At 33.9% G+C, this 16756-nt stretch overlaps 4 protein-coding genes across 7 annotated transcripts; 2 read left to right on the top strand and 2 right to left on the bottom strand.

The window, feature by feature from the left end:
- Nucleotides 1-695: 695 nt before the first annotated feature.
- Nucleotides 696-2792, top strand: LOC117219762 (PITH domain-containing protein CG6153). Its single transcript, XM_033469170.2, has 6 exons — nucleotides 696-901; nucleotides 1400-1583; nucleotides 1686-1738; nucleotides 1807-1884; nucleotides 1972-2073; nucleotides 2419-2792. The coding sequence occupies exons 2-6, from the start codon at nucleotides 1413-1415 to the stop codon at nucleotides 2624-2626; spliced, it is 612 nt and encodes a 203-aa protein (XP_033325061.2). The 5' UTR covers nucleotides 696-901; nucleotides 1400-1412; the 3' UTR covers nucleotides 2627-2792.
- A 344-nt stretch (nucleotides 2793-3136) lies between these two features.
- Nucleotides 3137-10781, top strand: LOC117219760 (Monocarboxylate transporter 1). The gene is made up of 9 exons (XM_033469168.2): nucleotides 3137-3583; nucleotides 8238-8357; nucleotides 8445-8588; nucleotides 8819-9087; nucleotides 9413-9576; nucleotides 9680-9926; nucleotides 10021-10186; nucleotides 10339-10539; nucleotides 10607-10781. Exons 1-9 carry the CDS (start codon nucleotides 3397-3399, stop codon nucleotides 10774-10776), a joined length of 1668 nt encoding a protein of 555 aa, XP_033325059.1. The 5' UTR covers nucleotides 3137-3396; the 3' UTR covers nucleotides 10777-10781.
- bsf (bicoid stability factor) lies at nucleotides 5700-14655 on the bottom strand. Of its 3 annotated transcripts, XR_013033321.1 has the most exons (13): nucleotides 14444-14655; nucleotides 14238-14380; nucleotides 13870-13989; nucleotides 13526-13793; nucleotides 13071-13296; nucleotides 12829-12996; nucleotides 12539-12746; nucleotides 12206-12418; nucleotides 11926-12143; nucleotides 11607-11767; nucleotides 11391-11457; nucleotides 8127-8394; nucleotides 5700-7847 (listed from the first exon to the last, which is right to left on the bottom strand). XR_013033321.1 is itself a non-coding variant. In XM_076521604.1 (11 exons), exons 1-10 carry the CDS (start codon nucleotides 14569-14571, stop codon nucleotides 11612-11614), a joined length of 1848 nt encoding a protein of 615 aa, XP_076377719.1. In that variant the 5' UTR covers nucleotides 14572-14655; the 3' UTR covers nucleotides 10769-11457; nucleotides 11607-11611. The 3 variants fall into 3 exon arrangements, 1 of the variants encoding a protein (XP_076377719.1); XR_013033322.1 differs by lacking the exon at nucleotides 8127-8394; XM_076521604.1 differs by lacking the exons at nucleotides 5700-7847; nucleotides 8127-8394 and having other exon boundaries at nucleotides 10769-11457.
- A 348-nt stretch (nucleotides 14656-15003) lies between these two features.
- On the bottom strand, nucleotides 15004-16440 carry baf (barrier to autointegration factor). 2 transcript variants are annotated; one of them, XM_076521605.1, is made up of 3 exons: nucleotides 16253-16440; nucleotides 16025-16157; nucleotides 15004-15938 (listed from the first exon to the last, which is right to left on the bottom strand). In XM_076521605.1, exons 2-3 carry the CDS (start codon nucleotides 16148-16150, stop codon nucleotides 15792-15794), a joined length of 273 nt encoding a protein of 90 aa, XP_076377720.1. In that variant the 5' UTR covers nucleotides 16151-16157; nucleotides 16253-16440; the 3' UTR covers nucleotides 15004-15791. The 2 variants fall into 2 exon arrangements, with proteins under 2 accessions (XP_076377720.1, XP_033325094.1); XM_033469203.2 differs by having other exon boundaries at nucleotides 16275-16438.
- Between the last annotated feature and the right edge of the window lie 316 nt (nucleotides 16441-16756).

Raw genomic sequence — 16756 nt, 5'->3', positions numbered from 1 at the left:
ACGCTGAAACTGCTAGCCAAAACAGAACTTCCAGATTTCGCCGCAAGTGGCGCCATTGTTTGGCTAGCAGTTTGAGCATTTTGCCATATACTAATTGGCGCTGTACGGACCTCGAAAGAAGCTTCAGTTTATTTCCACAAGAGGCGCTACTGTCGTTTTTATTTGCACGATACAAGGTCACCTAAAAACGTTAATAACGGTAAAATAAGGGCGTAAAACAATAAACCAAGGACACATATTTATTCAGGAAAGTCTGCTGCATCGATATCATGTGAAGAAAGCTGATAACATTAACCCAAAGCACAATTAATTAACATAACAATAAATGAAACTTTAAAAAGCAATTAATCATGTTTCACAATGTTGTCATTTGTTTTTTAAGACGATATCGATGCAGTAGATTCTACTGCATAGATCTGCGCGCTTGGTTTACTTTATTAGGTCCTAGTATTGCCATAATTAATATTTTCCGGCAACTCTGCATTTTGCAAATGAAAGCGAAAGTGGCTCCTCTTGTGGAGGAAAAACGAAGCTCGGTTCGAGGTCCGTACAGCGCCAATTAGTAAATGGCAAAACGCTCAAACTGTTAGTCAAACAGTGGCGCCACTTGCGGTAAAATCTAGAAGTTCTGTTTTGGCTAGCAGTTTCAGCGTTTTGCCATTTACTAATTGGCGCTGTACGGACATCGAAAGGAGGTTCCAGGTTTCACCACGAAAGGCGCTACAATCGCTCACATCTATCCAATGCAGAGTCGTCTAAAAACATTAATTTTGGCAAAATTAAGACTTAAAAGACTAAACCAACGGCACAGAATTGTTCAGGAGAATTTGCTGCATCAATATCGTGTAAAAAGTCCAGACGATAACAGCGCAAAGTATAAGTAATTAACATAAATTTTAAGGTATTTTGGAACGTACTATTGTTTTTTATCAATCACTTTAATTTTGCGTAAAAAATACAAATTATTGAAATACTTATAGTTATTGCAATCTACATGTTTATAATCAACGAATATTTTGCATATATAACATCACAATTTATATTTATCTGACTTTAGGAAATTTCGATTGTCATTTTTGGTATCGTAGCTGTCATGTTGATAAGAAACAGACTCTTTAAAACGTTTGTATGTTTAACGTACGGGAAGATTTAAACTTGTGGTTTTGCAAATCTTACCTTTCAATAATGTATAACTGCAATTGAAATTTATTGCCACTATATTTATTTTTACATAGTCGTAATAATGTTTAGACGATGGAAACAATATATAATTATTAACAATATAGCACATATAATTTTCGAAAGAACTTGTTATAATCTTTTTTGTAGTATTATATTGATTTCAATATATATATATAATTAAGAAATATTTAGTTAAGAGCATTTACTATTTTTTCAGAGATTTTTCTACCATGACACATCACTGTAATTGTGGAGAATCACATGAGGAAGGTGACCTAGGTGTACAGTACAGTTTACATGAAAAAATTGATATTCTCAATATTGAATGTTTAAATGAATACGAGGAAGGTAGCGGAGCTTCTGTATTCAAAACATGGGAGGATAGACTAGATAAAAGCAAAGTAATTCTGTCATTTATTCGTTTTGGTTCAACATTTTTATGAGTTTGTATCATTACATAGATAGTTATAATATTTCTCTTATAACTAACCTGTTGCTTCCAGTATGTAGAAAGTGATGCTGATACTGATGTTAATGAACTTCTATTTAATATTCCGTAAGTATTCTGCACGTGTATACATTCATTTCTTTTAACCGGTAAATATAACTTTTCTTTCTATATAGTTTCACAGGAAGTATAAAATTAAAAGGTCTCATTGTTATTGGAGGTGAAAATGAGCTTCATCCACACAGAGTGAGTTTGTAAGTATCTCTTTAAGTTTGAATATTAAAACATAATGACATCTGTATAAATTATTCTTTATTAATTAAGATACATTTATAATATAGGTATAAAAATCGGCCACATATGACATTCGATAATATTGTACAACCTGAACAAGAATTTGAGCTTTGTGTAGACAATTATGGAGTTCATCAGTATTTTCCAAAGTGAGTATCACGTGGAGAATGGTCCATTGCATTGGATATCATAATATTCGAATTGGTTCTTATAGTTCATAAAAAGAAGAGAAGATAAACCTGGCGGACGACGGCCAATTCTTGGTCCAGTCGTAAATTAACCGCAAGTGAAGTCTGACTTCGACTTCCCTTAAAAACAAATTGTCGCTAACACATAAATATTTAGTAATATTATTTAAGTTTTCATTTCACATTAAAACCAACTCAAATATTAGAAGAATTAAAGTGCAGGCCAGCCTGCATTTTATTATTCATTAAACTGAATAGCTATACGATTATACGTCAATTTAATGTCACCTGTATTTAATATTACAGAGTTGTAAAATTTTCATCGGTTAATCACTTAAGTTTATACTTCACCGGACGCACAGGACAGGAACAAATAAGGATTTATTATATCGGCTTGAAAGGGGAATGGACACCTGCTCATCAGCACGGAGTTACCATATGTACTTACGAATTAATACCGCAGAAAAGTAAAGAAGTGAAAGACCGTAGAGACGTGGACAGAGCAGTTAGTTGATTTCGTAATTAAACTAATGAACAATGCATTTTGTTTCGTAAAACCTAATGTTTGAAAAAAATGAATGAAGAAATAGATATTTATATATAACCAAATATTTTTGCTTATTTATGTTATCTCATAATGTATATCGTGTATAATAAAAATATAATTTCTATTCTATTAATTAGTTTCCCTCAAATTATTAATACCGTAACGTACCATAACATACAACAGTTACAATTTCCACGCAAACATCGCATTAATTATTAAAATAGTTCGAATCATTAGATATCGATTCATCTGAACAGTAAAGAATAATTTTAAATATAGAATAGAAAAGAAATTCGAACAAAAAATAACATTACGTGTTATAATTATATAACTTATAATTATATAATTTATGTTATAATCACGTGTTATAATTCTTGAAGAATAAATTCCGAGATCACGTATCGATGAAACTGTATTAAACAAAAATGATATTCGGTTTGTTCAAAATCGAGCATTTCCCACGTGAACCGTATCTCGGAAGTGGGCATTTTTATACGTGTCAGCAATTACATTTTGCTTGGTCCGGTGTGTTGTCATTTTCAAGAAAGAAAATAAAGCCACTTCGGCGCGCGAAGCTCTGTTTAATTGTGCGGCAAGTGCGACAACGTGCTTTTCGGCGACCACCGGGGTCACCCCTTCTCTCTTCTTTCGGTCCCTTCCACCATGAGCACCAACTTGACGCGGTACTTGGTATCGTCGCGAGTAACAACGCTCGCCAAGTCCAACAATTGCAACTCATGGCACACGCGGTCGTCGGCTCCTCCGTCGAGACAAACAAGCGAGAGAAGAAAGGTACAAGCGAAAATGTCGCCTGTGAACAAATGGACCATACGACGAAGGACACCACCCCGGCTCGTCCCTTGCCGCCGGACGGAGGATGGGGAATCGCCGTTGTCCTTGCATCCTTCTTAATCCACGTAATCAGTAAGCACACGATTTTCTCTTCCTTGACGTATTTCTAGACCGGCGAGTTTCACGCGATGCCTCGCGAACTCGCGAAACGTTTTTCGCGTTTTATCAGTCGAACGGCGGCGCGAACCTTTCCGACAAAAATATACGCTCGGCATGCTTTGGATCATTTATCGTAGAGTAGACTCCCGGCATAACGCGGCAACGTGTTACGCGTTTTCGAATTTCTGTTACAGGAAATCAACATCGTCGCAATCGACAACGTTGCTAGATCGCATATCGACTAAAATTGTCTTTTATGAATGAAACGAAAGAAACGATTTAACGAAATCGTTGCGAGTCGAACAAAGTTACGTTCCAGTGTGATTAGCTGGCTCGTTTTTGCATATTTTAATTTCACTATAATAGCGGCGATCGCAACATTTTTGGCGCGTTATAGGAGAACTCGTGTTATAGCGGAGTCCACCGTAATTGTGATATTCGAATAACAATGTTTAAAGTTTGCATCCGAATGGACCGGTGGCTCGCCACTGTTCGAGTGTTGAATTCAAAATGTTCGACGTGCCGTCGCGAACTCGGCCCAATCGGACACGTTTCGAACGGATAAACATTTACGCGCGTGTGCATCCCACTGTTTCATTCCGTTCGCAGACAGGAAAACACGTTTCCTCAAAGTGTTCGAATGGTTACAATTGCGGATTGCATTCAAGTGCAACGTTTGCGTAATTGTCACTGTTACATGATTTACAATATTATATTTATGATTGTCGTTCTACTAAATTTGTTCTCTTATGTTTCACATAGAATCAACCCCTGCTTGATTTTACCACGATCTGCACCCTATCCAGCATTTCATTAAAGCATCATCTCGATAATGAAATAATGACAGTTAGCAGGTTCTTCGTGTCACGCAACAGTAGATTACGAAGATTACGGATCATTTATAGTTATAGTTTCTCGTCTCGTACAAAGTTTCGCGTAACGTGGCCAACATTTCCAAAATCGCATCGGAGACCGGGTAAAATCACAACGCGGACGCAGTCGCGTGCAATTATTTCGATCGTTCTCAGAAATCAGCGAGTAATTGCGAAATGTTTATGTTAATGAAGGCGACGGCGTTATCGAGATGATCTCACGGTCCTTAAACTGATCCGTTCGAACGAAATTGAGCGAGTTTCTCTTTTACATGTTCGACACCGCATATGAGTTTCACTTCTACTCTCGTTACTTTCGTTCTTGAGCAGACGAGAATATCCTCATGGAGTTAGTTTCGTGTTGTCGTCGTCATCGTCGTCGTCGTCGTCGTCGTCGTTACATATTCGAATTCGTCTGTTCATTCTTTGATTCGGTTGGTAACCGAGTAACACGTTCCACATCGGTGCTTTATATCGCTTTATTTTCGGAGGCGACGCGCTTTTTCTTCTTCTCATTCGTGAAATTTTATCGGCGCTCCGCTTCCAGCGGCCGTTTTGATCCCGTTTCGGTCGCATTATAATCGGGCAAAATGATATCTTCAGTTATTACGGTACAGTGCCCGCGTAAAATGGTACCGCGATACGGCGCGAACAAGAGCCGCTGCATTTGCAGAAGTTGTATGAATTTCGCCATCGACACCGGCACCGCGGTAAAAATAGTTTAATCTCTTAGTGCACGAACTGACAGAGCAACAGCTTTGACCAATGGACCGTGAATTAATGCATTTATAGAATGAACGATTGTTTAAAACCCCCGAAGGACGGCCGGCCGGCACCGAGCCGGGAACACGCGCGATTTTAATGAAATACGACGAAACAACGAGTACACAGTTTGCTCCGTTCGTTTCCTCGGGAAACGAAATGAAGGAAAGTGCTTTCTCGGACGATGCAACAATGATATAATGCGAGCGCGCCCGCAATGATTTAATGTTGCGCGCTCTTGTACCGGTCAGAATTTCGAAACGATACGAATTGTTGAACTGGCATCTACGCTCGTAGAGAATCGTCGGTTGCCGCTGAAGTTCGCTTAATATTTCGCGACAGTTATAAACCGTTTTCAGTTAATTATGGAACCTACGGAACCACAGGTGTATTTACGTGACAAAAGTTAATTATACCCCGCTAGGTGTGAATAAGATAGAGAACGCTTTACGAGCAACTGTTAATAGTGACCGTTTATTTGAACGAATGAATTTTTATCTGCTCCCTGATATCCTTCCCAACGAGGAGTTAATTATCGTTTATTCTCGTTGTAACAATAACAGTCCGATGTTCGCTGATAAATCGATTCTGAAAATACAATTTTTCCAATTCCCTACAATAAACGACTTGTTAAAAGATCGTCTAAATTTAGGGACAACGCGAAGCTCTCGCGTGGACGAAGTCGCGACAAATTCCGCTTCACGATCAAAGCCTCGTATCTTATGCATTTACGGGAATTTTTACGCGAACTAAAAGCTGTTCGCACGAATTGCAAGACGTATTAGGAGTCATTCGCAAATTCCCTTCTCCTCTTAAGAATTTCTAACGAGCCTACGCCAATTATAAAACATCCCTGCAAAGCGTCTCGCAGATTCCGAAAGTTGGATATCGTCGAGACGAACAGGTTTCGAAGTTCCCGTACAAACGGGAACGCGTCGGCGCGTATAAATCGAATGATCTCCACCGCGTATTCATCATCGTTGCTACAAACAAAGCCGACAGCGGTTTATCTACGAGCTTGCCATCTATGAATAACGACAACGGACGAAAGGGCAATACTCGAGATAGTCGATTTTCCGCGAAAACCGGGAGAGCTTTGAACCGCAACACGTGTTCATAGCACGACGATGACTCCGTGATTGAGTTTCGAAAGCGGAGAGTGCAATCGTATCCGGAAATTCCGAAACGGGAATGCACAGCGAGCGTCGTGCGTGCAGGAAAATGCGATGATATTTATTTAAACGCGTGATCATTCGACGCGAGTAAAAACAAAACAAAAAAAGAAAAAAAGAACAGTGACCTTGCGAATGATGCTTGGCATGCACGCGGATTGTTTTGCGGTTGCTCACGCGGCTGCGGCTTTTATTTCGTATAAACTTACTTATCGAAGCTACCGGTTACGTTATCGTTTCGCAGTTGCGGCTGCATAAGGCAGACCGATCTCTAATAAATATTTTCGTTATTGTACAGCGGTCAAGAACGAAATTAACGATGAAACGAGAACTCTAATCGGTCGCTGTCGATCCGACGTAACGCGGAGGGCTGTGGAAATGCTTTGGCTAAGCGCAGTCCTTCGCGAAGAAATTCATCTCGGTGTTCGAACGAACGTGCAGCAATTTTGCGAGTACGGCGATGTTTATAATGAACGATAGCGCCCGTTGCTCATATATTTTACAGAAGCGCGAAGGCGCCGAATAGAGCAAAAGAAGAGCCGGAGAGACCTTGACATTATATGTATAAATTTAATAGCGCGCTTATCTAAACACTCTGCCCCTGCGTTCACTTATCGAGACCAGTAAAATAAAATGCGAAATTTCGGATCGCAACTATCGGCGAACAACCTTTAATTGTTAACGCACAATCACAGGCTTATCCGTATACATGCTCTGCCCCGCCGCCCCCTTATCGGCACCAATAAAATAAAATACGAAATATTTCGTTTCACGGCTATCGCATCGGACGACCTTTAATTGTTAACGCATGATCCGCCCGTAAAACTTTCCCTCGGACCGAACAAAAATGTTGCCGGATGTTACGGATGAACTTTTATCGAAGTTAGAAAAATTACGCTTGACGGGGTTATCATCGTTAATAAGAGCACGATAAGGAAAATAATATCTTCGTAATGACATTCGTAGAAAATGCTTTCACTGAAAATGACGCTTGTAAATGTGCGACAGATATATATATATATATATATATATATATATACATATATTATAGCTTGTTTCGCGTATCGAAATACATTATGTACGCGATATACGAGCTTCGCACGGTCGTAAGTTTCGAATATGCGTGTCAGTATCATCGCGATATGTAAAATCATAGCGTGATACGGACATTGTACTTTGCGCGTCGTTCGCCGTTCGCGTTACACTCGTTCCCGCGAAGCATCTCGCTCCCGGAATATTGTTCGGCTCATCTCGTTTTCGTTTTCTATGCTCCAATTAGCAGAGTTCCCTCGGTGATCTTGTTCGAATCGTACGGCATGCTTTGTCCGAAATTTCAAGCGCCAACGATTCAACGCCGATGTTTCACTTCGTAGAGCGTTTCTTAATAGTCCGGCGCCGGCGATAACGCCGTTCGTCCGGGCGAACCGAGATCTGGAAACAAAAATTTGTTATGTCATATACATATTATCTGTTAGAGATCGAGAATGTATTCAGCCAGCCAGTTCGTATCTTTAGATGGGACTAGGCGTAATACGTACGAACGAACTATGACGCGTCTCGTGTAAATTTTCAAACAAATGCCTGACACATTTGTCTGTAAATGTGCACGGTATTTATCCCGTAAATCCTATTATTCAGTTTATACGAACGAGCGAAAATAATGATTATATGTTTCGTTAAACAAAAGATGTATAATTAATAATTGCATACCCCTTGTCTCGTCGATCTTTATTTATCACGTTTATCGATGAAACTCGACAACCACACTGATTTCATCGTAATTGTTACACTTAACGTTAGCGATGGTGTTTGTTATTTTAGCGGATGGTCTTACGTATTCCTTCGGTGTCTTTTATTTGGAATTCCTGTACTATTTTGAGGGAGGAAAAGGTGCGACAGCATGGGTCGCGTCGATATTAGTAGGAGTCACGTTGTGTTCAGGTACATTCTCTTATCAGGATCCGGCCCTCTTATTTCGCTATAAAGCACACACACACACAAAGATACAACAACAACTTTGATTTACAGGTCCAATATCGGGCGTTTTCGTAAATAAGTTCGGATGTAGAGCAGTAACGATAGCTGGGTCCATATTGGCGAGTTCGTGCTTATTAGCAAGCATGTGGGCCCGCAGCATTATCACGTTGTACTTTACGATCGGCATCGGTGCAGGTGAAGTGAGCAATACTTTTATTTAGAGAAAAGAAACGCGACGCGTCGTGCGTCTTGATCGAATTAAGTTGTCTAGTTTCTAATCTATTCGCCGTGTCGGTAGAATTGAACAATATAGCGGCTACTTGTGAGCAAATTATATTGAATGTTTTCTTTAGAAATCGATCGGAACAAAAATTCGAATAGAACCGTGTGAACAACGAATTAATATGTATACAATCATTTTACAGGTTTCGGTTTCGGCTTGATCTACTTGCCGGCGATCGTAAGCGTGTCATGCTATTTTGAAAAGTATCGTTCACTTGCCACCGGAATCGCAGTGTGCGGCTCCGGATTAGGTACCTTAGTCTTTGCACCATGTCTAGAGTACTTAATAGCAACTTATGGATGGCGAGGAGCGATTATGCTCTGTTCTGGCGTCGTTTTAAATTGCGTCGCTCTCGGGGCACTTTTCAGGCCCCTAAGAGAGAAAAAGCCGAGGAACAGTGGTTCTCCAGAGGTACAGGACTCTTGTATGTATTATTATTAGAAAAGTAAAATAATGTAAATTTACTTTGCTTATTTCCGTATCACGTGAACGATTCGGATGAGTGGGCGAAAGATATAATTAGAACGTATCGTATAATGAAAAATGCTAGTCTTCCATAGAGTTGATACGTTTTTTAATGCATTAAAATTTCTATTAGGTGTCACAAATTAATTACTATGAAAACACGAAAGAAAATGTCTGCACCCTTGCGATGCATTTTGGTTGTCCTCTATCATTTTATTGAATTAGCGACGATTTTCGTATCCTTGTACCATTAAAAAAGTAATTCTTATAGGACGCCTCAAGGAGAAACAATGTTAACGAAAATACGAACACGCACATAGTTGCTTTTCAAAGGGAAAATAACAGAGCTCGAGTGATAGCCACCATCAGTCAGCCTACTCTGATACTGAGAGATGTGTTGCACGAAGAGAATTTGGGGAACGTCCAAAAAGAAATGTCAGTATTGTCCTAATTGTCTAATAATAATTGTTAATACGTTTTTCAACGCGGATATTGTACTATTTCGCAAAAGTTATATTATTTGTGTTGTTTTTGGCAGACCAAATTCGACACAGGATTATACTGAAGACAGACTTTATGTCCAGGAATCTTTAAAGAATTTACCCAATTCTATGGAATATTCGAAGGCGGACGCTAAAATACTTAATGGTAACTGTGAAGAAGCAGTAGGTAACTTTCATGAAATACTGGATATTTCTATATTAAAGGACCCAGTGTTCATTTTATTTACCTTCTCCAATTTCTGTACCAGTATTGGATTCAATGTACCATATGTATATGTATTGGTACGTATATTTATATATAATATATATGACTGCAGTTTTCTTGAAGAGAAAGATTCGCAAGAAAATGATAATTAATGGCATCATATTTATGCAGCCCCAGGCCGAAGAACAAGGGATTACTAAGAAGGATGCAAGTTATCTTCTTGCCATAATTGGAATTGCTAATACTATGGGTCGTATAGTATTAGGATACATATCTGATAAACCGTGGGTTAACCGGTTATTAATATACAACTTGTGCCTTACCATATGTGGCCTTGGTAAGTTTAGTTATTAATGTATTAATATGATCAAATCATCTTGATACATAAAATCTTCTTTTATATTTTAAATGTAGAGGGGTCAAAAATGATTTGTATAGCTGTTATATATAATTACAAATGCCAAAGCTAATGATTTTATAATTTCCTAGCAACGATTCTGAGCACAGAATGCACGTCATTCGTAACCTTCGCAATTTACACTTCCATATTTGGATTTACATCTGGTGCTTATGTCGGCCTTACATCTGTACTTTTAATAGATTTACTAGGTTTGGAACGTCTTACAAACGCCTTTGGTTTACTTTTATTGTTCCAAGGTTTTGCATCACTTTTAGGACCGCCTATTGCAGGTATAAATTTATAATAATTATGAGCTTGAAGCATTTAATATTCAATATCTTTTATATATTTTCCTAGGATGTCTGTACGATGTGCTCAAGTCTTATGATCCTGGATTCTATACCGCTGGTGCTATGATTACTATTAGTGGATTAATATTATTCTTCATACCTCTTATTCAAAAAAGAGTAAGACACAATGTAAACAATAAAAAGAAGAAAAATATAATAAATAATGAAATTGCTTAAAATAACTTTATTCACACAAATGACCATTATTATTCTCACTTCACTATACCATTAATATGTAACTTACTGCACATTGCCCGACAACATTCTTATATAACATTTATTTTGTAAATTACGGAAAACAAAGTAGAAAGAATAGACTTATGAGAAACACGATAAATTTTACCTGCAGCCTTTGAAATAAACTATGACAGAGAATGCTACAATGGACCATGTCAGTAAACGTAGACTAAAAAATAGACTAAAAAATGACTTTTCTACTGTAAAGTTATAAAACCTTCCACTATATCAGGCTTTTGAACCTGTTGCAAGTGGCTACGTTTATTTCAGAAGTTTCACTGACCTTTCCCAAAGAATGAATTTAATTCTGTATTTGATATAGGCATATTTGCAATGAGTGCCACAAATAAAAAATAAAATTTAATATAACAATATATGTTAAGATACGTTAATAGCTAGTTTGACGTAGTTCCAAAAAAATAAGATCATAGCTTTGGACCAAATTATTCGTACATATATGCGATATATTTCTTCCTTTATATAAAAAATGTATATATAGGCAGTAGTAAATACATATATTCACGCAAAATATATGTATAATTATTCATACTTACAAGTTCTACTTTCTTAAAAACTCGAATGACATGACCTCAATTTCATCTTCATTTATGAAACATATGTCTGCAAGAATTGTAATAAGATAAATGTTTACATGAATAATGAACAATTATCGTAATTAATATTTCTTATTATTAATTTTAATTAATTAATTAATTAAATCTCTTTCACAAAAAATTAAGATACATCTAACTCTACAAAACAAATCTTACTGAAACTAATTCGTCTTTTTAACCAAATAATTCGGTTGCATCATCCGTCGATTTGCAGATATTATATCACAGTACACATTTGAGTCACCGAAGACGCGTGATACAGTTTGTGTTGTATTATATGAAATTTGAATTCCTCGTTTTGCGAAGTATCTTATTACCTAAGAAAAAACATGGGACTTATTAAATATTTAATCATTCTTATAGAATTTTATGATACATTCCGAATATTAGTTAAATTGATAATTAAATATAATATATATTATAGACCAATACATTACATATATAAGACTTTTAAAAGTAGAAACAGGTTCCATACCATATTTATAAATGTTTTATTTTCAGGATAATCAGCAATCAAGTCCAGTACTAGTTTATCTATAGGTACATATATCATTGTATCTGTATGTGACTCGTCACCCTCTATCAACTGACTATAGATATAAATAAGATTTTTCAAGTCATTTGTGAAAAATAAAACCTTCCGAATATCGTATGCGATTTCATTGTACATATATGGACCACAATAGGACCTAACTATGTTGAGAAATGAGCATTATTTAATTATCTTATAGTTTGCATAAATACCTAGCACTTACCATAGTATCCAGCATTCTGAGTTTTTAATTCCCTTAGCCACATCAGTACAAAAGCATTGTCAATTATTGTGGAACTTATTCCACATTCTATCAATAATGTTCTTGAAGAATGTACATTGGCAACCATGGATGGTAGAACATAGTTAGAAATTGTATTAATACAAGGTGTTACATTAAAATCATTAACCATGATCTTAAGAACATCTAACATGCCTGCGAGTAAAACGAAAATATTTTTACTTAATAAAACCCTGTGTTATACCTATGAAGTACAAACACACATTTTAAATATTATTCTTACTTACATATATTAATATTACTTTATATACATACCTTTTAAATCATACATTTCTACCTTTTTAATTAGAAGTGGCCAAAAGAAATGTGGTTTTATTTTATAATCATTTTTACATATTTTCAGTAAGGAAAGGCATAGATCGTCGTTTCTTAAATATGAATAATACAATGCCCACAACAAAGGATCTCTGCACAGTTCTGCACTTGCAAGAGAATTACACATTTTGATAATAGCATAAAAATCCTAAAATAAAATATATATTACTTTGTGTGAGTAACCATGCAGAAATGTAATACTCAATGCAAGAAGAAATATGATACCTTACCATACTAAGATAAACTAAATTCTGTATACATAGTCTTGAAATGCTCTCGTCTTTGATGTGTGACAGTATTTTCAGGACTACGTCCATTTGATTAGAATATATTAATTGTAATACAATATGAATATCATCACTAAGAAATGGTGATGAATTTTTAAGATGTAATATCATCTAAAATGAAAAATTGCTGAATTACTACATCTCAATATGTATAATAATATTTCATATACCTCAGAAATACTTACTTTATCAATATATTTTATATGACCTTTTATTGCTAATGTATGAATTATCCTTAGAATATTGTTATTATAAAGTTTTATTTTTTGTAAATAGCAACTCTGAATTGTATTTTCAAGTTTTTTAATTTCATTTTCTGCTGCATAAATACACATAAGAACTGTATATGTTTCACTATCCTTCATACAATTATCCATTTGTTCAAAGATTTGTAATGCTGCTTGCTTATCACTGAATCACATGGACAAAATTTATGCTGGAACATCTTAAATTCTAATTTATAACATAGGATATGCAGAATGGTTTATTTAACTCAAAATACTTATAAAGGGTAATGCTGTAAGAGTTAACATTTGACTATCTGTGTTATTTTTGATGATAGAAAGAAATTTTATTCAAGTGCTAAAGTATACTAGATCTTAATTCTTAAATGCTTATTTAATTAACTGTACATATTTACCCATTTTGATAATATCCCCACATTAATGAACAGTAGGTACTAGCATATTTTAACATAAACTGATCACTCAAAGAATCTAAAAGTATCTTTATAGAATTAATCTGTCCTTTCCTGCTATAATATTCAATACACCACCTATACGTTGCAATATCTGGCCATATTCTAGTTTCCTTCATTTTTTGTAAGAAATTCATAGGTGAAAAATTATAATCATTTTGTAGATAAATTTGTAAGCGCTCATTATAATGATCGACACCCAACGGTACATCTATAAATTATTTATAATATATATATATATATTCAAAATAAGATTATAAAATATGTATTATTTTTTTATAACATACTGCATACAGATAAATGACTCCATAAATATTCTCCAAATTGAAGCCTTTTTGGTGGCAAGCAATCAAATATTTTCTTACTGCACTTCAGTAATATGAGAGCCTCAGAAGGATGTATATCATCTGAAATAAGTATTGCATTCACAATAAACTAATAAATTACCATTTTGTGTTATAAAGAATTGGATTTCTAATATAATAATTTATATTATAATACATAATTACAAAATTAGGTTATGAATATTTACTAACTTAAAATTAGATAAGATGTGACTTGATTTGTGATATCAAATATATTTTGATAACAATTTGATAATGTCATTAACATATATGATAAATATGATTGTGTCAATCAAAAATACTTTATATACCTTGTGTATCAATAGTTTTTAATATATTTTTAATCTGAACTTTACTCCACCATCTAACCAACAACATTTCTTCTTTTATTTTGCAGTGTTTCCTATGTTCTTTACTATCTCCATTTATTCTTTTTTGTGATGATAATATAGTCCTAATAATATATTATTCATTTTAAATTATGTCGAAAGTTGTTCTAGAAAATTAAAAAACTAACCTTATCACAACACATAATGGATTACATTTATGGAACGATATTATATTTGATGTTCTTTTGTTTTTATTAAGAACTATATTTTCTGGAAACTGTTTTTTATATCTTATGCATTTCAATAAAACGCTCATCTTGAGAACTAAAAAATGTGTAAATATTATGTTTAAGGGCACATGGCGACTCTTGCCCACAGAATATGTATGTATATATACATTCATTGTTCATATATGTATATGTATATGTATATGTATCCATTACGTACGGTATTCTGCCTTCTATCAGAATCGAAGAGGAAATACATACATATACATATGTATGTATATTTGGTATAATTATATAAAAATGCAGACAATAATTATGATTTTATAATTATAACTTTTTATATTACATGTATATATTACTGAGTAGTATTATAAATTGATATTTATATCTTACATACTATTATTCTTATTGATTTAACAAATTAAAAATGTGTTAATGTACATAATATAATGTACATAATTATGTATATAATAATAATTAGTATATACATATTACAAGGAAAATTTAAATAAGGAAGCAAGTTCTTGTTTAATTGTAATTTATTCGGTCTATTTAAAGGAATTTGATCCATGAAATAACTGATAAACAATAGTAGGTTAATATAATATTAAAAAAATGTTTACTAAAAAGACAGAAATTAAAGTAATTATTTTTGAAATATACTGTTGTAAGTAGTTAATGTATACCCTTTGATAACAAAGAAATTAAACAATTTTATACTTCTGTTTGTCAATTGCTGTAATGTATTTCTCACATCTTCTAAAACATGTATTTTGTGTATTGTATATTGAATTTTGTATCTATACACAACGTTTATAGCAGTGGTTTTCATAAAAGTATTACAATAAGATAACTTCAAAAATTTTATGTTCAACAAAAGATTCATTTAATAAAATATTGTATGTTGAAATTAAATTTTTAATTTATTTCTTATACCTTTGTACAAAAATAAGAGGTTTAAATATTGATATAAAATTCACACATTGACTGATTTATATAATTGTAGACACAAACAGTGTAGAATATGTGCCAATATTAAAGAAATATTTAAGTAACTTATGAAATAATATCTATCTTTATTAACTTTCAGCATTGAGTGTTTATATAATATATTAATTGCAGTTATGTCAAACTATTAAAATATCATCTTTAACATTTACTTTTCAATTGTACTGTCAATTTCTTTAAAATATTGAATTCACTTATAGTGAAATAGAATTTATATTTCCCATCGAAATTTTATAAAAGATATTCTCCTATATTATTTAATTTTGTTCATGTAACATTAACATTAACCCTTATAATTACTTTACAAAAATTCTTCACACCAATCAGAGATGCACTGGTAACAATCACTTGATTGCTTTACATTCGCAGAACATACATCTTTCATCCATTCTAGGAATAATTCCCTGTTCTTTTTCAGAACCAAAAATTGTCCTAGTACTACATATGCCTATGTTTTTGATATAAAAACAGAAGTCATTAGTTTTGTGAAAATGTTATATATAATTATATACAGAATATGCAAATGTCTTATACCTTATCGTAACCTGCAGATTCTAATCTACGTCCCAATACTTCTCCTACTCCAGCAAGATCTGTAACAGGTTTATCACCCATTGGTTCTGCTACAAAATTGTTGTGTTTCTGCGATGTAGTAGACATGTCTGCTCTACAGTGGAAAAAATAAAGCTTGAGAATAATAAAGAAAATTGTATTAATAATTCTTACTACTATTAATCGCAAATAAATAATATTAAATATTACAAGAATGAAGTGCTATTTATACATTTTTGAGAATACTTGATAGAAGAATTAGAGACTCAAAATACAATGAAGTAACTTGAACGATTTAATGTAATTATAACATTTATTATTTTATTCTTCGGTACGTTGAAAAAGTAATCGTTCAAACACAACACAATCATACTACACATCAACACAATTTCATAGAAAACCATAGAGTGGAAACTCACGTTTCGTATCATTCACATAACGGTTCATTTCTATGGAAATGGTTGTAAGCATATTTTCTTACATTAAGATATAAATTATTGAAATTTGTATTCAAAGAATATTAATATTTAGAAATAAAATATTGTTAAACAATTTGAGAGACAATTTACAATGAAAACATTCCATACATGCATGAAATTTTACTTAACCTATAAGAATAAAAATCAAATTTTTAATAAAAATGACATTACTTTCAGAAATGGTGTAAAATAAATACGTAAATGTTGAAAATATGTAGGTTTCAACATAAATAAA

This window comes from Megalopta genalis, chromosome 5 (genome assembly GCF_051020955.1).
Source record: "Megalopta genalis isolate 19385.01 chromosome 5, iyMegGena1_principal, whole genome shotgun sequence".
Taxonomy (NCBI): Eukaryota; Metazoa; Arthropoda; class Insecta; order Hymenoptera; family Halictidae; genus Megalopta; species Megalopta genalis.
This window is presented reverse-complemented; position numbering and strand designations above follow the sequence as displayed.

Excerpts from the sequence above, each read along its gene's own strand:
- bsf (XM_076521604.1), bottom strand. The coding sequence starts at position 14,571 with ATGAGCGTTTTATTGAAATGCATAAGATATAAAAAACAGTTTCCAGAA. Across the intron at positions 13,297-13,525 it reads TGGGGATATTATCAAAATGG|TGATAAGCAAGCAGCATTAC; the intron begins GTAAATATGTAC and ends CATGTGATTCAG. Across the intron at positions 12,419-12,538 it reads AGAAATGTATGATTTAAAAG|GCATGTTAGATGTTCTTAAG; the intron begins GTATGTATATAA and ends TTTTACTCGCAG.
- LOC117219760 (XM_033469168.2), top strand. The coding sequence starts at position 3,397 with ATGGCACACGCGGTCGTCGGCTCCTCCGTCGAGACAAACAAGCGAGAG. Across the intron at positions 3,584-8,237 it reads CTTCTTAATCCACGTAATCA|CGGATGGTCTTACGTATTCC; the intron begins GTAAGCACACGA and ends TTGTTATTTTAG. Across the intron at positions 9,577-9,679 it reads GGGAACGTCCAAAAAGAAAT|ACCAAATTCGACACAGGATT; the intron begins GTCAGTATTGTC and ends TGTTTTTGGCAG.
- baf (XM_076521605.1), bottom strand. The coding sequence starts at position 16,150 with ATGTCTACTACATCGCAGAAACACAACAATTTTGTAGCAGAACCAATG. Across the intron at positions 15,939-16,024 it reads AATCTGCAGGTTACGATAAG|GCATATGTAGTACTAGGACA; the intron begins GTATAAGACATT and ends TCAAAAACATAG.
- LOC117219762 (XM_033469170.2), top strand. The coding sequence starts at position 1,413 with ATGACACATCACTGTAATTGTGGAGAATCACATGAGGAAGGTGACCTA. Across the intron at positions 1,584-1,685 it reads ATAGACTAGATAAAAGCAAA|TATGTAGAAAGTGATGCTGA; the intron begins GTAATTCTGTCA and ends TGTTGCTTCCAG. Across the intron at positions 2,074-2,418 it reads GTTCATCAGTATTTTCCAAA|AGTTGTAAAATTTTCATCGG; the intron begins GTGAGTATCACG and ends TTAATATTACAG.